Genomic DNA, 18055 nt, shown 5'->3' with positions numbered 1-18055 from the left:
TTTGAGGTGGAGCATGTCCATTAGTTCCGGATTGGACATGGCCTTGTACGTCAGGCACAGATCACCTCTGAGCAAGCGGTATGCTACTGAATAGAGCTGGAGCTTCTTTAGTCTGGCAGCATATGACATATTTTGGAGACCCCTGGTCCTCTTGGTGAGTTAATTTTGGGGTCTCTCCAGCTGCTGCAGGTGCCGGGTGAGGTACATACCAAATGGGGCATTGTACTCAATCATAGGCCTGATAAGGGAGGAATATAGGGGTACAATGACATCCTTTGATCTGGATGTGAATCCCTTCATGATAAGGTGGGCAAGGTAGAAGGTCTTTCTAACCACTTTGGCGACGTGGGTGTCAAATGAGAGGTCACTGTCAACTTGGGTCCCCAGGTCCCTGATTACTTTTTCCGTACTTAATGGATTACCACCTATGTGGTAATTTGTGGGTACTTTGTTTTTCCCAAAGGGGATGACTATACATTTTTTGGCATTTAGTTTAAGGCCATGACTCTGGCACCAGTCGTCTGTTTCTATAAGGCCCTTCTGAAGGATGCATGTGTCAGCTGGTGTATCGACTATGGTGCCTAGTTTGCAGTCATCAACGAACTTAGTCAGCCACAACCCCCCTATGTTTGCCTGCACATCTGAGAAATAAATGTCGAATAAGAGGGGTCCCAAGACAGAGCCCTGTGGGACTCCACTTGTGACTGGCTTAGAATCTGACATAGCTCCAGCTATTCTGACTTTGTGGGTTCTGTCCTTTAGCCAGTTTGCAACCCATTTTGTGACATACAGGTTTACATTTAAGCTGTTGAGCTCGTCTATGATGCCTGAGTGGGGTATTGTGTCGAAGGCTTTTGCCAGGTCCAGGTAGGCTGTATGAACTGCTTTGCCTTCATCTATGGCTCTGGTGACTGTTTCAAAAAAGTCCACCAGGTTTAAAAGGCAGGATCTGCCCTTTACAAAGCCGAACTGGGTAGGGTCAATTGTCTATAGGTCCCCGATGTCTTTGTTTATGAGTTCCATAATGATCCTTTCCATAGCTTTGCAGACCAGGCTTGTCAAGCTTATGGGGCGGTAGTTTCCAGGGTCTGTAGAGGTGCTTCCTTTGTGGAGTGGGACCACTGTTGCTGTACGCCAGTGTTCAGGGACATATCCTGTAGTAAGGCTAAGATTGAACAGCAATCTTATGTGTGGGTTTAGCTCCTCTAGGAGTTCAATTAGCACACAACCCGGGACACCATCTGGTCCCATAGATGCTGTATTTTTAGCTTTGCTGAGAGCAGCTCTCACCTGGACATCTGAGATGTCAGGGAGGTTGCATTCAGCTGGGATAAATATTTCATCTTTTGGGGGAGAGGGAGGGGAGAAATTTGCACTGAACCTGTCTGCCAGTAATGTTGGCAATATCTGTGGGTTCAGTGTATTTTTTGCCGTTGTGAACTAACTCTGAGCATATCTGAGGGTTTCCGCCCAGGTTTCTAACATAACTGAAGAAGGCCTTGTGGTTATCTTTAGTGTCCTTAGCGATTTTTCTCTCAAAGTTGGCCTTTGATGATTTTATGAGAGAACGTAGTTTTTTGCTAGTGCTGATCAGAGATGCCTTCCCATTATGGGATTTTACTCTGTCTTGCAGTAGCTTCCTTCTCTTGTTATAAAGTTTGTTTATGGCTGGGGTCCACCAGATAGGACGCCTGCCTTTGGTGGAAAGGGTCTTGGTTTTATTTCGGATTGCATGATCCATGCATTCTTGGAGATGTCCGTAGAAAGCATTTGTGAAGGATTCAGCAGTGTGGGATGTGGTTTCCACTGGCCCAGGGGGCTTGAAGGATACCATTTCAGTCCTAAGGAGTGTAAAGTCGGCTTTTGAGAAATTTCTCACTGTGGTCTTTTGTGCTGGGGGTGGAGGTGGTTATGAATATCTAGAGTTATTAGTTTGTGGTCTGATCTCACTAGTGAGGGGTATACTTCTGGTGTTGAGCATTTTGTTCCCATGTTTGTGATGATCAGGTCAAGTATATTATTTCCCCTTGTGGGGGAGGTGACTAGTTGTTCCATCGCATTTGAGTTGATAAATTCCAGGAACCTTTGGGCTAGGGTGTTGGGGCTTGAATAATGTACCCAGTCAATGTTTGGGTAGTTGAAGTTTGGGATGGAATGATTCATGCATGAGTGGATGTGCTCGTACAGTGCCTTGGTGTAGGACTCAGCAGTCGAACATTCAGTTCCCTTCTGCATGGGTGTCATGAAGTTTGTAACTTCTGACTTGAGTAGCATGAAGTTGGCCTTGGAGAAATTTTTTATGGCGGTTTCCTTACTGGGGGGTGGGGGTGGGATGTGGATGTTAAGGGTGATTAGCTTATGGTCTGACCTGACCAACGAGGGGGTGAGCAATGGTGTGGAGCATCTATTTCCCATGTTGGTAATGACCAAGTCTAGGATATTGGAGCCCTTGGTGGGACTATGGATTAGTTGATCCGATCCAGGTCATTGGAATTTATGAATTCCAAGAACCGTTTGGCAAAGGTGTTGGTGCACGAATAGTTTTCCCAGTTAATGTTTTCCCAGTTCTAGCTTATCAGTGGGAGTGGTAAGCATTAGGTAGCCTATCTACCACAAGAGAGGTGGTTCCTGGCCCAGAAATTGTAGCTATTGGCTGTTTGGGCAGTTTTTTTCCATCTCTTTCAACATTCTGGTTTAAAAGCTGCACTTGCACTTGTTCCCCAACCTTCCTGTAACTAGCCTAGTCCAGATACAGAGTTGCTGTATCCAGGACTGTTGGTAAGTTTCTGAGCCCCGCAAGCCTTTCTGTGTTAGAAGAAAGCCTTCTAGCGTATCAGTGGGAGTGGTAAGCGCTAGGTAGCCTGTCTACCACGAAAGGAGAGGTTCTTGGCCCAGAAATTGTAGTTTATTGACTATTTAGACAGCTTGTTCGTGCCTTTCAACTTTCTGGTTTTAAAAGACCACATCTGTGCTTGTTTCCCATCTTTCCTGTAACTAACCTACTGGGTAGCACTAGAAAGCCTTAAACTGATACAAGTCTTCTAGCTTAGAAGAGAGACTTTGGAGTGATTAAGTATCAGTTTTCTGTATTTCTTGCTGTACTTAACTGTTTTCCGCCTAAACGCAGATTTTCCAGCGTTTTTTGTGATTTAAAAGCTTGTTTTTTTTCACATATTGTACTTATTTGACTGCCTGCACTTTTAAAAAGTTTTTTGTTTAAATAATTTGTTTAACTGCTGTAGGCTACACACTAAAGTGTGATAGCTTTTTCTGATAGTTTGTAGTCGCTTAAAACTGTTTTAAGTGCATTTTTTACTGTTTTTGCCTTATCTTTTCAAAAAAACAAACAAACAAAAAAAATTCCTTGTTTCCTGCCTTTCTAAGCTAGTATAGTCCAGTTTTCAGGCTAGTGCTGAATTCAGGGCTATGATACTAGTTTCTGAGTTTGCCCATACCTTACTTGGATAGAAGGAAGTTTCTCTGTTCATCTGTGAGAGAGGAGAGCTTTGAGCAACCTATCTGTCCCTGGAGGAGTGGTTCCAGCCCAGAAGTTAGTAGTTTATTGGCCATTTTGGGCTAATTTCTATCTCTTTCATTTCCCTACTATAAAAATAGCGTTTGCATGGTTTTGCGCACCGGTCAGTGCCGGTTAGCTATGGTTAAATTATTCCCGGCTCCACTAAGTCCCCTCTTCAGTTTTTCCCTTGAAACTAGTCTTAACTCTCAACCTAAGCACTCAAAAAGCATCTTACAGCCCAGCACTTGCTCAGACCTAATAGCAAGCACTAATATACCCTGACACTGATTGTCCAGCAGGGCAAGGCTCTTTATTCCCCCCTCACCAACCAAGCGATTAAGCAGCTCACCCTACTATTCAGGCATGACCAAAGGGCAACTTCAGGTGCACTCTCCAGTCCAGTTGGTGAATCTGGGTATCCTGAGGCAATGTTACAACTGCCTCATGTACACAGACAACCCTCTCCTCCTACCACAAAACACTAACATATGCGAGAGATGCAATTATACAGCCAAACTGGAAGCTAAACTGTCTCCACCCAAGACTGGAACAGACAGTCAAGAGGAGAAGGTTAACACTTGCACCACACCTCCAGCCGCACACAGACCTATTAAAATAGCACTGGCAAAAAATACACATAAATACACAAAATCATACTCGGAGGCTCTAAATAAAAACCTGCAAAAGCATCAGAGACCTCCAAAGCAGACACCCAAACAACTTGCACTTCCCGTCACAAACCAGACAACACATAAAACACAAAATCAGTGTGCCACACAGTCACAGCCCTTAAGGCGAAATAACATACCTAACACACTAGTAATAGGTGACTCTATAGTCAGGCACACTGACGTCCCACTCACTAGGCTGGACAAGCAGAAGGTTACTGTTAGCTACCTGTCGGGAGCCAGAATCCGCCACATAAGACAAGCACTCAGGTCACTCCAGAACAAGTACAAATATGACTCTGTCATTGTTCATGTTAGTGTGAATGACCTGAGATGTACCTCCCTGGACTACATGAAAAGAGACATGGAAGAGCTCTCTGATCATGCAACCCAGGCTGGTAGGACCCTGACCCTGCGTAGCATCCTGCCCTCACCAAGAATGATACCTTAGTATAAAGAAAAAAATGATCAATTTCAACAATTGGCTAAGCTTCTGGTGTCATTCAAAGGGGATCCAGTGTTTGTCAACCTGGGACGACATGCTCGACAAGCCACGTTGCTTCGCAAGAGACTGCTTGCACCTGTCACCCCTAGGCTTTCGAATACTGGCCAAGGCTCTTGCTGCCCCCATAGTGCCTTTTATAGGCAAGGCTTAAAAGTCAAACCCACCTCCGTAAACAGCACAATTAACAAAAAACTGACTGTTATGCTACTCAACACCAGGAGTTTAAATCTCAAAATGCATGCGCTCAAAGCACTCCTCAGTATGGAGAACGTCGACATCTGGTTCAGTAACTGAAACCTGGTTCAAGGCTCCAGAGAGCACCCCAGCACTACTGGGCTACAACTCATACCACACGTTTCGGCCACAGAACACGGACCGAAGCACAAAAGGAGGGGGTGTATCCATATTCATCAAGGATACCTACACCTCCAGGTTAGTGGCGCAGCATGATACCTCTGAGATCATCCATGTGCAACTAACATCAGGCAAATCTGCATTGCAAATTGTGGCCTGCTACAGATCACCCACCATGACCCAGGGCCACCACTCCACCTTTCTGGAGACCCTGGAAAACATGAAGGTCCTACCGAACACCCTGATATTGGGCGATTTCAGTTAGCCTACCATTCACTGGGAAAACTACTCTAGTACACATTCCCAGACCCAGTGCTTTCTGGCATTCATCAACTCAAACGCCCTGGATCAGCTGGTAAACTCCCCTACCAGAGGTGAAAACATATTGGACCTGGTCATCACCAGCATGGGCGACAGGTGTTCCACACCGGAGGTCAACCCAACACTGGTTAGATCAGACCATAAACTAATCACTCTGGATGTCCACACCCCACCACCACCCCCAACTAAGGAAACCACAGTAAAAAACTTTTCTAAAGCAAACCTCACCTTACTTAAGACAGAGGTGGTAAGTTTCACAGCCCCCACGCTAAAGGATAACGCTGCCCAAGATGCAGAAACCTTTACAAATGCACTCTATGAGCACCTACAAGGATGCATGGATCGCGGCATCCCTAGCAAAACCAAGACTCACTCCTCTAAGAGAAGGAAACCAGTTTGGTGAACCCCTGCAATAAACAGGCTATACAATAGAAGGAGGAAACTAGTTCAGAAAAAAAGCAAATTCCAAGAAGGAAAGACATCCCTGATCAGTAGCAGTAAGAAACTAAGGTCCCTCATGAAATCATCCAAGGCTAACTTCGAAAGAAAAATAGCCAAGGATTTAAAGGATAACCACAAAGCCTTTTTTAGCTATGTTAAGAATCTAAGTGGCAACTCACAGATATGCACTGAACTAGTGCAAAATAGCACAAAATATACTGAACCTACTGATATTGCCAGCATCATGGCAGATAGATTCAGTGCAAACTTCACCCCCCTCTCACTCCCAAAAGGGCCCACAACAATACCGGAAAAGTGTAGTCTCCCAAATATCACAGATGCACAGGTGAAAACAGCCCTTTCAAAAGCCAAAAACACAGCGTCAATGGGACCAGATGGTGTCCCAGGCTGCGTCTTGCAAGAACTACAGAACAAACTAATCCCCCACCTAAACACACTGTTCAACCTCAGCCTCTCCACGGGCTACATGCCCATAGAATGGCGCACAGCAACGGTTATTCCTCTCCACAAAGGAGGGGCCACAACTGACCCTGGTAACTATCGCCCCATAAGTCTGACTAGCCTGGTCTGCAAGGCTATAGAGCACATCATCATGGAACTCATTAACAAAGACATTGGGAACCTCCAAACACTTTACCCGACCCAGTTCGGCTTTGTTAAGGGCAGATCATGCCTGCTAAACCTGGTTGACTTCTTCGAGACAGTCACCAAGGCCATAGACTAGGGAAAGGTGGTTCACATAGCCTACCTTGACCTCGCCAATGCTTTCGACAGCATTCCCCACTCGGTATTACAGAACAACTCACCAGCCTGAACATAAACCCCTACGTCATGAGACAGAACTCACACGGTAAGAATAGCGGTCTCCAGGTCCGACTCTAAACCAGTCACAAGTGGTGTCCCGCAAGGCCCGGTCCTGGGACCCCTACTGTTCGACATATACTTCTCAGAAGTACAGGCAAACACATGAACACAGTAGGACTATGGATAACCAAGTTTGCTGATGACTGCAAACTGGGGGCCATAATTGACTCTTCAGCTGACATGGACATCCTCCAAAAGGGCCTTACTGACACGGACAACTGGTGTCAAAGTCATAGCCTCCTGCTAAATGCCAAAAAATGCATAGTCATCTCATTTGGGAAAAACAAAACACCCACAAATTGCCACATAGGTGGCAGCCCCCTTAATACAGAAGAGGTAATTAGAGATCTGGGGACCCAGGTAGATAGTAATCTCTCCTTTGACAATCATATTGCCAAAGTAGTTAGGAAATGCTTCTGTGTGGCCCATCTAATTACTAAAGGGTTCGTATCTAGAAATAAAGAGGTTATAGTGCCCCTCTACTCATCACTCATTAGACCCATCATAGAGTACAATGCCCCATTTGGGATGTACCTCACAAGACACTTCCAACAGATGGAAGGACCACAAAAGTACCTCACCAAGAGGATTATTGGCCTCAAACATATGTCCTATGCAGCCCGACTGAAAAAACTCCGGCTGTACTCCGTGGCATATCGCTTACTCAGAGGTGATCCCTGCCTGACTTACAAAGCCATGTCCAACTCAGAATTGATGGACATGCTCAACCTAAAGAAATTCAAGTCACTGCGAGCCACGCGCTCTAGTGAGCGAAACCTCGCCACAACAATAAATAGAACATGCTGGAGGGATAGATTCCTGTCACAGAGACTCCCCCATGTTTTGGAACAAAATTCCAAATTACATCAGGCAGATCCCCTCACTAACACTCTGCAAGAGAAACCTTGACGAGTGGATGGGTAACAGAAACTACACCCCTGGGATCACTTCATTGGCTCTGCTTGACAGAGGATCAGTTAATTAATCACTGGAGCAGCGAAAGCCGACACACTCTGGCTAGGTTTATAAATGCCCTTGGGCAGATAGCCTAGTTACCTACCCATGAAACTAAAGGCATTTTTTATTTAAAATTTCATAGAAAGGCTGTTCAGCCTTCTTGAGACCTTAATATGTCCTAGAAAAACCTCACTTTACCTCCCTTTGCACCAGCAGCTTCTTCCACTCTCAAATTTTGCACTTGAAAAAACATACTTCTTGCAGACCTTACTTCATCTAGAAGAGTTTGTGCTCCAAGCCCTGATGACATCATCTCCTTTCCTTATTTTCATAGGTACAGTATGTTTCTGACATCTGTCCTGACGTTTATGCCTAAGGTGTTTTGTGAACTGTTGCTCAGTCTGGCCATAGATATTCTTGTTTTTTTTCCTGAACCCCCAGAACAAGGAGGAAGGAATCCTCCATTCCTGGAAGAGTATGCAGGCAGCTCAGATTTTACTTGAATAAAACAAAGTCTATTTGCAAGACTGACCAGTTTGTTTCTTTTCAAGAACCAAGTTGAGAAACACGGTTTCTAAACAAACTATTGCAAACTGGATTTCCGAGTCCTTTTCCTTTAGCTGCATCCACCATGAGAAATCTTTATCTTCCTTCTGCAAATGCATATTCCAGTAGAGCAGTGGCCTTCTGTGGAGCCTTTTACAAAGGACTAAATTTAAGAACCATCCTAGAAGCAGCAACTTGGTCTTCTGTACTCACCTTTACTAAACACTGCAGAGTAGATGTTTTCTCTAGAGTCAGAGCCTCCTTTGTCAGCTGTTCTCTCTGGTTTAATTGACAGCTCTGCTATGACATGACTGCTCCATCCACTGATGCCACTCACTAAGATTAATTTTCTGTATTTTTTCCTGTATTCTTCTACATGTTGTGATTGGAGCTTTTCTCCCCGGACCTCCACTGAAAATGGGCATGTATCCAGTTGGACTATCCCAGTCAACAAATGTAAAATAAATAAAATAAGTAAGATTTGAGAATCACCCAGCAGTTTGGAATACTGCAGTAATAGTCTAATGAAGGGCATAGTAGTATAGCTGTGGAAGAACGTAGCATAACAGATGTCCTACTGATCACTGTTGCAGTATTCCTTTCCACCTGTCCACTCCTCTTGTTTGTCTTTAACTAGGTTTTGTCCTCCTCCTAATGGACAGAGGGGGAGACTTTGTTGCCTCCCCTCTTAGCTGACCATTACCCGTCTGGTATCATTAGGTGTCTCCAGGTCTCCCTGCTTTGAGAGAGTCTGTGTTTTTTGCACTTTTACATCTGCTTATGTATCCTTATGCCCACGGGCTAAGGTCATACAGCAAACTTATAGCTTTATGGAAGGTTTTGGCACCCTGACCAGACATCCAGATTATCTGGTGAGATAACCCAACAGTTTGAATTATTGCAACAGTTATCAGTAGGACATCTACTGTTATGGTATGTTCTTAGAAAACTGTACTTTTTTCTTGATCCCTTACTTGCAGTGTTCTGTTCTCTGCACTGTATTTCAAAAACTGCTGTTACCAGTGTTTACTTTAATGTAGTCTGTGACAGAAAGCCCTTTAGATCCCAAGGTGGTTGGCGCATTGGTAAAGTGAGTGACATACTGAGCTTTCCTCCTCATTATGAAGTACATTTTACAGTGGATTGCACTGAGTTAATTCCGGCAGTTGCTGAATCATGTGTCTCCTACTACACTGGGATGTAGTGCAGTAGATTTCTATGAGCCAGGCCTAAGCTGAAGAAATTTGTATAGATTGCATTTAGCTGCAGCTGTTTACAGTAAATAGCCAGGTGAACAAAGCAGAGCCAAAGTGCTGCTTACTTATAACTTGTTAGAATATCCTTAAGCTAACTTTACAAGAAAGATTGTTCTTAACTATATAAAATCTATAGCTTGACAAGAAAGGTTGTTGCAGATATCGGTATAATTTAGGGCAGTGCCATAAACTAAGATTTTGCAGTGCATTAATGTAGTATTTTTTCTCACTGCAGCATATTGGCAAGTTATTATAATTCACACAGACACAATGACTCTGGGTACATCATGTAACAGGTGAAGCAGTAACAGTCACTAAATTACAGGCTGTCCTCTCGTGTTTTTCAGACAAACTTCAGTGTAGTGTGATAGGTCTATGTAAATGTCTGCAGCAGAGGAATTCATATTTAGTTTTCAGTTTATTAAATATTCAAGAGTCAAAGTAAACTTTGTTATTTAGGACTACACATATGTAAACCTAAACAAAATTATGAATATCAGCTCACCATGAGAGTACAGAACTTTTAAGACATATCAAGTAAAGGAATTGGATACTAATGGCTATGCCCCAAGAACATAAAAAAACGCCAACTCCCATGTAATAAATACTGTAGAGCAGCAGCATGACAGGTGAGATTGGTTATTACACATGAACTAAAATGGTCACTCTTTTTATGTATTGTTACATAAAGCAAGTAACAAGCAATTGCACTTGAATGTAAATATATAACTACGTAAATAAGCAAAACATTGCACATTCTAAACAAAACACTGTTAAGTTAATTTGTGGTAGGGTCACTAGGGCTAGTGACAGAGTTAACAAGTCTCATCACTGTTGGGTAGAAGCTGTTAATGAATTTGGAGATCCTACAGTGAATACTGCAGTACATCCTGCCAGATGACAGTTGAGTAAGCCAGCTGTTTGCAGGGTGCAAGGAGTCATTAAGTATTTTGTGGGCTCTTTTAAGGCTCCTTGCTGTGAATGTTTCTTGCATTGATGGTAGACTGGTGCCATGGTTTTCTCAGCAACACTCACCACTCTATAGCTACTGTACATTTCCCAAACCAAACAGTGAAGTTACAGGTGAGAATGCTCTCAGTAGCTCCTCTGTAGAAGGTGCAGCGAACAATAAGTGGGAACTTTTCTCAGGAAGTGGAGACATTGATGGGCCTTTTTGACCAACTGACACAGTATTCACAGTCCAAGAGAGATCCTCTGAAATGTGTACTCCTAGAAGTTTTATAGTTTTATCCCTTTCCACCCCTTCATTGTTAATCTTGAGTGATGGGTGGGCTGCTGACCTTTTCCTGAAGTCAATGATGATTTCCTTGTTTTTATTGATGTTCAGGTCTAGGTTTTCTCACACACCAGTCAATCAGAGATTTGACCTCGTCTCTGTACATCCTCTCCCTTGATGAGGCCCACAACCATGATGTCATCTGCAAACTTGATGGTATGATTGGAGCTGTGGTTTTCAGAACAGTCGTGGGTAAGTACTGTGAACAGCAGTGGGCTGAGTACACATTCCTGAGATGTTGAGAATTATGCACCCGAGGTGTTATTTCCTGTGCATGCCCTCTGTGGTCTGTTGATCAAGAAGTCTAAGATCCAATTATAAAGGTGCCTGTTAATTCCAAAGTTGAATAACTTATCGATAATTTGCTTTGGAACAACAGTATTAAATGCCGAACTGAAGTCTATGAACAACAGTCTGACATTGTTGTTCTTTCCCTGTAGATGGTCAAGTGAGTGGTGCAATCCCACTGATCTGGCATCAGCAGTGGACCTGTTTGCCCAGTAAGCGAACTGCAGAGGATCAAAAGTTGATGGTAGAATTGCCGACAGATGCTTTTTAGCAATCCTCAAAACATTTCATGAAGTTAGAAGTTAAAGCAACTGGTCTATAGTCATTCAGGCAAGAGGAATTGGCTTTTTTTGCAAAGCGGGATGATATCTGTTACCTTGAAGCAAGAGGTTACATTTTCTAGAGCAAGGGAGGTGCTGAAAATATCTGCCATAACTGAACATAGTTGATGTGCACATCTTTTTAGTACTTTTCCCAGTATATTGTCTGGGCAGCCTTCCTGGAGTTCACTTTCTTTAGCTGACCTCTCACTTCCTCAGAGTTAAGTCTGAGCACCCCCTTCATTCTGGTCAGTGGGTAACCTAGTTGCAGGCAAGTTATTTTTCTCTTCGAATCTACCAAAGAAGGAGCATTTCATGTCCAGGAATTTACTACTGTCTTCACACTGAGCTACCCGGTTTTAAAATTGGCGATCTGTTGTATCCCTTGCCAAAGTCTCCTGGTATCCCTCATGTCCTCAAAGCGACTCTGTATCCTTCTTCCATACTCCCTCTTTAATGCATGTTTTTAGATTTGCTCTGGCTTCACTTAGACCTTCCTTGTCTTTTGACCTGAATGCCGGATTCCTTGCCTTCAGGTGTTCATAGACTTTACAAGTGAGCCAAGGCTTTTGGTTTGCTCTACAAAGTGCTCTAAAGTGCTCACTGGCTGAGCACTAATGCAGTGAAACAACAGTCAAATAAACAAGATAGATAGATAACATCATTTAACAGGAGAGAAATGCGGAGGTGGAAACCTAATCTCCGTATGCAGAGTCAGAGATATTTTAAAGGGGCAATGATTTATTTGTGCTACTGTCTGTGTAATAAGCATGTATAGTGGCAGCTGAGAGACTGTTTATAATTGTCTGTATAGTAAGTATATGTTGACAACAGGGAGAAATGACTCATTGTACTACTGCTGGTGCAATAAGTATGTATGCCATCACTACAATGTGAATAATTAGTATGCTGTCCTGCCATCCATTAGTACCTTCTTCTTTTGTGACTGTGTGCGAATTATGTGGTCCTGTCTCAGACTGTGGCCCTCTGCTGCCATCTGAATTTAGAAGTACCCTTTTTGGAGACATTATTAGTAGACAAAATTAAAAATTAGTTTGGGTGAGGGGAACTGGAATACAAGTACCTGACACTGTTTTCATGTAGTATTTGGCTGAAGAAACATTGTGTATCATTTATAGATTGCAGGATGGTATAAAGAGAAGGAAGAATGGAAAATAAATGTACTGATGTTTGGAAGTATGTGATAAAAAAGATGCCTTCCGTTTCGTTCTATCCCTGGTGATGAAGTGCTGGCTTAACAAAATGCACTAATCTGAAGTGCACCATCTTTGAACATGTGTATTAGCATACGTGTTTGTCAGTGGTGTGTGCATGAACTTGGAAGCTTATAGGTAAGCGAATCTGTCCTGTAAAGTAAAAGTTTCTTTACAATATATAGGATATAGTCCAGGTTTGTATGTCTGTGAATTTTTGTGTTTAATGGTATGAGAGGCGAGTTTCATATGGGTGATGGCTTGCTCTATGGTTGAAAGGGTGATGTGTATGTGGATTCTGTGTGTTTTTGTGGCCAAGAGGTAAGAGATTGAGAAGTGTTTGCAGTGTTTGCTACTTTTGCATGCAGGAGTGCGTGTGACTGAACACTTCAGGTATACCTGAGGTGTGCTTGTGAGTTAGGACGATTCCTTCAGTGTGTATAAGGAGGTGGGGTACTAGTTGTGTGTTGTGTTGGAGGTGCTTGCAGTGTATACACAGGTGGATGGTTGTACCATGTGTGTATGGGGGGGGTTCATGACAATGTGGTCTGAGATGAGCGTTTGTTTGATTCTGTGTTCTGAGCAGCACTTAAGTGTGATCTCAGATTTAATTGTATTAATTTAAGAGAGAGAGGGCTTCTTTATAGTCTGTTACTTTGGACTAACTTGCTATCCCTATAAAGCAATACAACCAATCAGAAAATGATAAATAGAAATAGTAAATGTGAGCCGGGAATGAGGTTTTGAAATGCCTTGTCATCGGGCTGCTGACTCTAGATTTGATGCAAGTTATGAAAATTAATTTTTTCATGATTGCTATAAATTGTGTTATGAGCTTCAGATTAGTTTGGAAACAGCCATTACCTATAAAAATTAACACCTTGTCAGTTTTGCTTAGGCAAATACATTCTTTGGGGGAAAAGGCAAGGGAGCAAATCCCCTTGGCAGTGTTTCTTTGAAAAGATAAAAAAAATCCACAACTTATTTAGATAATTCTTTCTCTCTCTCATTTTTAAGGCCTTGTCATGGATGTGATTCAGCATGATCAGGCATTACCTACTAATCGGATTGTGACTGGCGAATGCAACAGTGATGAAAAAATTGGACAAATTAAAAGAGAATTGACAGGTATTCATCCAAAACTGGTCCCAAGGAGCACAAAACCCTGTTACATGAATCACCATGTTACAGGAGAGCACATGGCATACTCTGTGGGCAGTTACCTAAACACCTACCAAAGTAACAGTACATTTGGCGAGCAAGAATATTCCCCACCAAGTTTGACAGATGTACGGTTGCATGATACTACACCAGTGAGCATCTCACATGGATTAATTCCAAGTGGAACAATATGTCCAGACAGATCTAAGAATTTTTCTTCTAATGAACTGGAAAGTGTGCTTTCTCGACCTCAGTTAGAAATTATGGAACAACCAAAGCAGAGAGGAATGCGATTCCGTTACCAATGTGAAGGGCGTTCAGCAGGCAGTATCTTAGGAGAGAGCAGTAATGAGCAGAATAAAACTCTTCCTGCAATTGAGGTAAGTTGAAATGTTTTTGTTTTCCTCATAGAATGTATTAAAACATTTCATTTCTGAGAATTTTAAAGGTAATTTGATGATGGTAAGCCACTTGAGAGCTGCTTTTTCTGCGCTTTTACATTAAGAAATTCCAGTATCAGACGTCTTGTGGCAGAAGGTGTTTACCTGGTCTCTTTGAGTTGGGAATCACTGCTAATTGTTTTCTGTTTACTCTGCGCTTGACAGCTGCTTTTGCTGTGCTTTTACATTAAAAGATTCCAGAGTCAGACATCTTGTTGCAGAAGGTATTTACTTGGGCTCTCCGATTTGGAAAATGTTGGAGGAAGCTCAAAGTGTGGTTGTTTATTGGCTAAGAAGGCATGGGAGTCAGTTTACAAGTTTTTTTTCTGTACTATAAATCAGGCAAGTTGCAAGGCTCTGTGCCCACTTAGAGAACTCTGCAACCCTTTTCCATTGTTTCAACTGCAGTCTAGGGACATACAAGCTAATAGTATTTTCTTGATTAACTGCAGTTGTACTTGCTTTATACAGGGATCACTACTGTTTTTGAGCACTTTTAAAATCCTTTAATTTTTATGGCAAAAATAGTCATTTCTCTGTTAGCTTTTCCTGTTTGTGTGTCCCAAAATCTCTTTGCAGAAGGGAGAATTAGCTGGGACCTAGTTGTTTGTTGATTAATCTGCACTTGAGCGGGTTTCCTGTACCTTTACATTAAGAAGTTCCAGAATCAAACATCTTGTAGCAGAAGGTGTTTACCTGGTCTCTCTGAGTTGGGAAGCACTGCAGGAAGCTCAGTCTGATTATTTATTGGCTAGAAGGCATAGGACTCAGTTTTCAAGCTTTTTTCTCTGCACAGAACTGCCTACCAGGCAATGGCATTTAGCAGTGCTCTGCATAGTAGCAAACACCTAGACAGTAAAATTTACATGTAAAAATTAGGATTAGATCCAAAATCTGTTAAACAGTGTGGCATTAAGCTTAGAGCAGCTAGCTTGTTCATCAAATAACAGTACCATATCCTAGCATATAACATCTTGCCCTTCACCCCAGAAACTACCCTTGGAAACCCTTGTTAAAATTCAGTCTTTAATCCTAAACAGCCAACCCTATTACAGGACGAGACAGCATGGATATGCAGTTTCCAAATGTCTCTGTGGGCAACTTGGTAGATTTGGGCATCCTAAGGCAATGTAGTAATTCTCATGTTCTCAGACAACCAGTTAATCATTAAAGAAAATCACACTATGCGAGAGATTTAAGTACGCAACTTCCTTGGAGGCAAATATCTCACATACAAATTAAGTTGTCAGGAATACCCACACTACATCCTTCACATGTATACCATTCACCACACGCACACACACAGTGTTATGCGACCTGAGACATAACTCACTGGATTATATGAAACGAGGATAGAATAGATCTCTTGGAATGTGTGTTACAGATAAGAATGAGCCTTGCATTGAGTAGCATTTTACCTTCACCAAGGTTGATGCCACAGTATTAATATAAAATGATTGGTCATTAATTGGCTCAGTGTCTGGTGTCACTCCAAGGAGATCCAATATCTGTCCACATGGGTGAACATGGTCCAAAGACCACAATGCTTTGCCAAGGATGGGTAACACCTGTCTCCCCCACCCCCAGGCTATTGGATATTGGATAAAACCTTATCCACTCCCTTAGTGCCTTAAGGTGTATCTGCTTGGAGCCTTAACAAAAGACTCAACACCTTTCAAGCTCTCCTCACTTTGGAGAATATAGATGTCTGTGCAGTGACCGAGACTTGGTTTAAAGCTGTAGAAAGTACTCAAGAAGTACAAAGCTACAGTGCCTTCCACATATTTAGACCAACAGCAGCAAAAACTGGGATCAGCAGTGGAGGAGTTTCGATCTATGTTAGCAAAAACATTCATCCAGGTTGGTAAAACAAAGTGATACCATGAAGCTTATCCACATGCAAGTCACCACAGGTAAGGGTCTCTCCATATTATAGCTGGTTACAGGTCACCATCTATGCTCCTAGAGTCTTACGACTCTTAACTTACATGAGGTGCTCACCATCCAACCAAACACCCTATTCATAAATAACTTTAACAACTGCTGTATAGACTCAGAAATCTACACTTCCTCAAACTCACAGGCACAATGCTTCCTGGACTTTATTAACACCCATACCCTGGTATAGATAGCGCATGCTTCAACCAGAGGATCAAACAAACTGGATCTGTTACTCACCAGCATGGGAGAAGTTACCACCTACAGTGATCTGGGTGACATAGCAAATCTACTAGCTGATAAATGCAGCTCAAATTTCACCACTCCCCACTTACTACAGTTCCACCAATTGAAATCCTCTCTATGATACTTCCCACAGATATCAGTAGGAACCAGGTGCTTGTCAGTACTTGCTAAAGCCAAGAACACTGCCTCCATGGGTCCCGATAACATTCTACATAACCTCCCGAACAGTGTAAAACATGACATGTTAGGTAGTCCAAGCTCACCTTCATTTTTACATTTTTACATATGGGTTCGCAGCCGATCCTAGGCTCTGACTCGGACGACTTTAAAGCTCGAAAACTTCTGGTTAGATCATGGCTAAGCAGGTATCCCATGGTGCACCAGTGCAATCCCCAGATCTCGTTTTCCGCGTCAGTTTAGATGTGCTTCTCTTGGCTCTGGCTAAGTCTTTTGCAATTCTTTCATTCATAAGTGTTTTTTTGCATATTTACTTTTATTTAGTGGTAATATATATATAGGTCTTTACCTAAATTGTCCTGTGGTCTTGTTTGACCTTAGTAGTTAGGCGCCGTTGCGCTTTTTTTGCCTAGATCGTTCGTTTTTGGCAGTTTCGCCGCTCTAATCAACAGGGGCTCCTGTTGATTTATTGTACTGTTAACTTGTTGTCTTTGGCGGGGATCCGCTAAAATCTTATTTAGGATTGCTGTTGCAAAGTTTTTCCTGTGTTATTGAATGTGTGTGTGTGTGTTTGTGTTGTATACTTGGTCTGTTTAGAAGACCTAGTTTCTATTACAATGGGCTAGGCCCGTTTAACTTAGAGGACCTAGTCCTCGTGTAACCCTATTATTTGTAATTTTCATCTAAAAATGTTCCCGTGTGTATGAATCTCTGTGTGTATGTGTTAAAATAACTTGGTCTGTTTTAGTTGAAAGACCTAGTTTTCTCTCAAAACGGGCTAGGCCCGTTTAACTTAGAGGACCTAGTCCTCGTGTAATTCTTCTGCAGGGCTAGGCCCGTTTTAGTTAGAGGACCTAGTCCTCAATTATTCTCTATTTCTCCTCTGGGTTTGCTTGTGTGTCTGCAATGTCTAAGGATAGCAAGGAGCATAAACCCTCTGGGTTCAAAAAATGCATGAAATGCTCCCAGGAAATGTCATTAACGGATGGCCACAGTAGCTGTGTCTACTGCTTGGGAGCCATCCATTTGCAGGAATCATGCTTGTTCTGTCATGCTTTCTCTCCTAGAGTGTTGCAGGAGAGAAAGAACAAGCTGATACTCTGTGGTCTTCTGAAGCCAAACTTTGAGGAAGCCTTATCTGGCTCGTCGGTTTCTTCTTCCAAGTTTTAAAAATCCAGATCTGACTCCAAATCTAAAGCTTCAAAAAGGCTTCCTCCGGCACCGGCTGTTCACTAAGGATCGGTTTATATCAAAGGTCTTGCTCCAGCTGAGTTTAGTCAGTGAGGGGAAGGGCCAAACTGGTAAATGACCATATCAGTCAGAATAAAGAATGATGGGCTGTGGGTAGAGGTCAAATAGAAGTTTATTGATAAATAAGGAGAATAATGTGAGTGCCAAGACTGACCCTTTTTGAATCCCTTTCAGTATGGGCACTGTTGGTGAGAATGTGGCCCCAAGTTGTACTTTAAAGTGTCTGTTGGAAAGGAAGGGTTTGAACCACATGGATGCTTAAGGGTATATGCT

General features: G+C 42.6%; 1 protein-coding gene across 1 annotated transcript in view; it reads left to right on the top strand.

Annotated features, from left to right (window-relative positions):
- Positions 1–13591: 13591 nt before the first annotated feature.
- Positions 13592–18055, top strand: part of LOC122806960 (transcription factor RelB-like) — a 485885-nt gene continuing 481421 nt past the window's right edge. Inside the window, exon 1 of the mRNA XM_044077851.1 lies at positions 13592–14110. Coding sequence (XP_043933786.1) covers positions 13595–14110 — 516 coding nt within the window. The 5' untranslated portion in view covers positions 13592–13594. The remainder of the gene's footprint in view (positions 14111–18055) is intronic.

This window comes from Protopterus annectens, chromosome 1.part0 (assembly GCF_019279795.1).
Source record: "Protopterus annectens isolate FY-2018-M chromosome 1.part0, PAN1.0, whole genome shotgun sequence".
NCBI classification, from domain to species: domain Eukaryota; kingdom Metazoa; phylum Chordata; order Ceratodontiformes; family Protopteridae; genus Protopterus; species Protopterus annectens.
The sequence above is the reverse complement of the archived record's forward strand: the minus strand, read 5'-3'. Positions and strand labels throughout refer to the sequence as shown.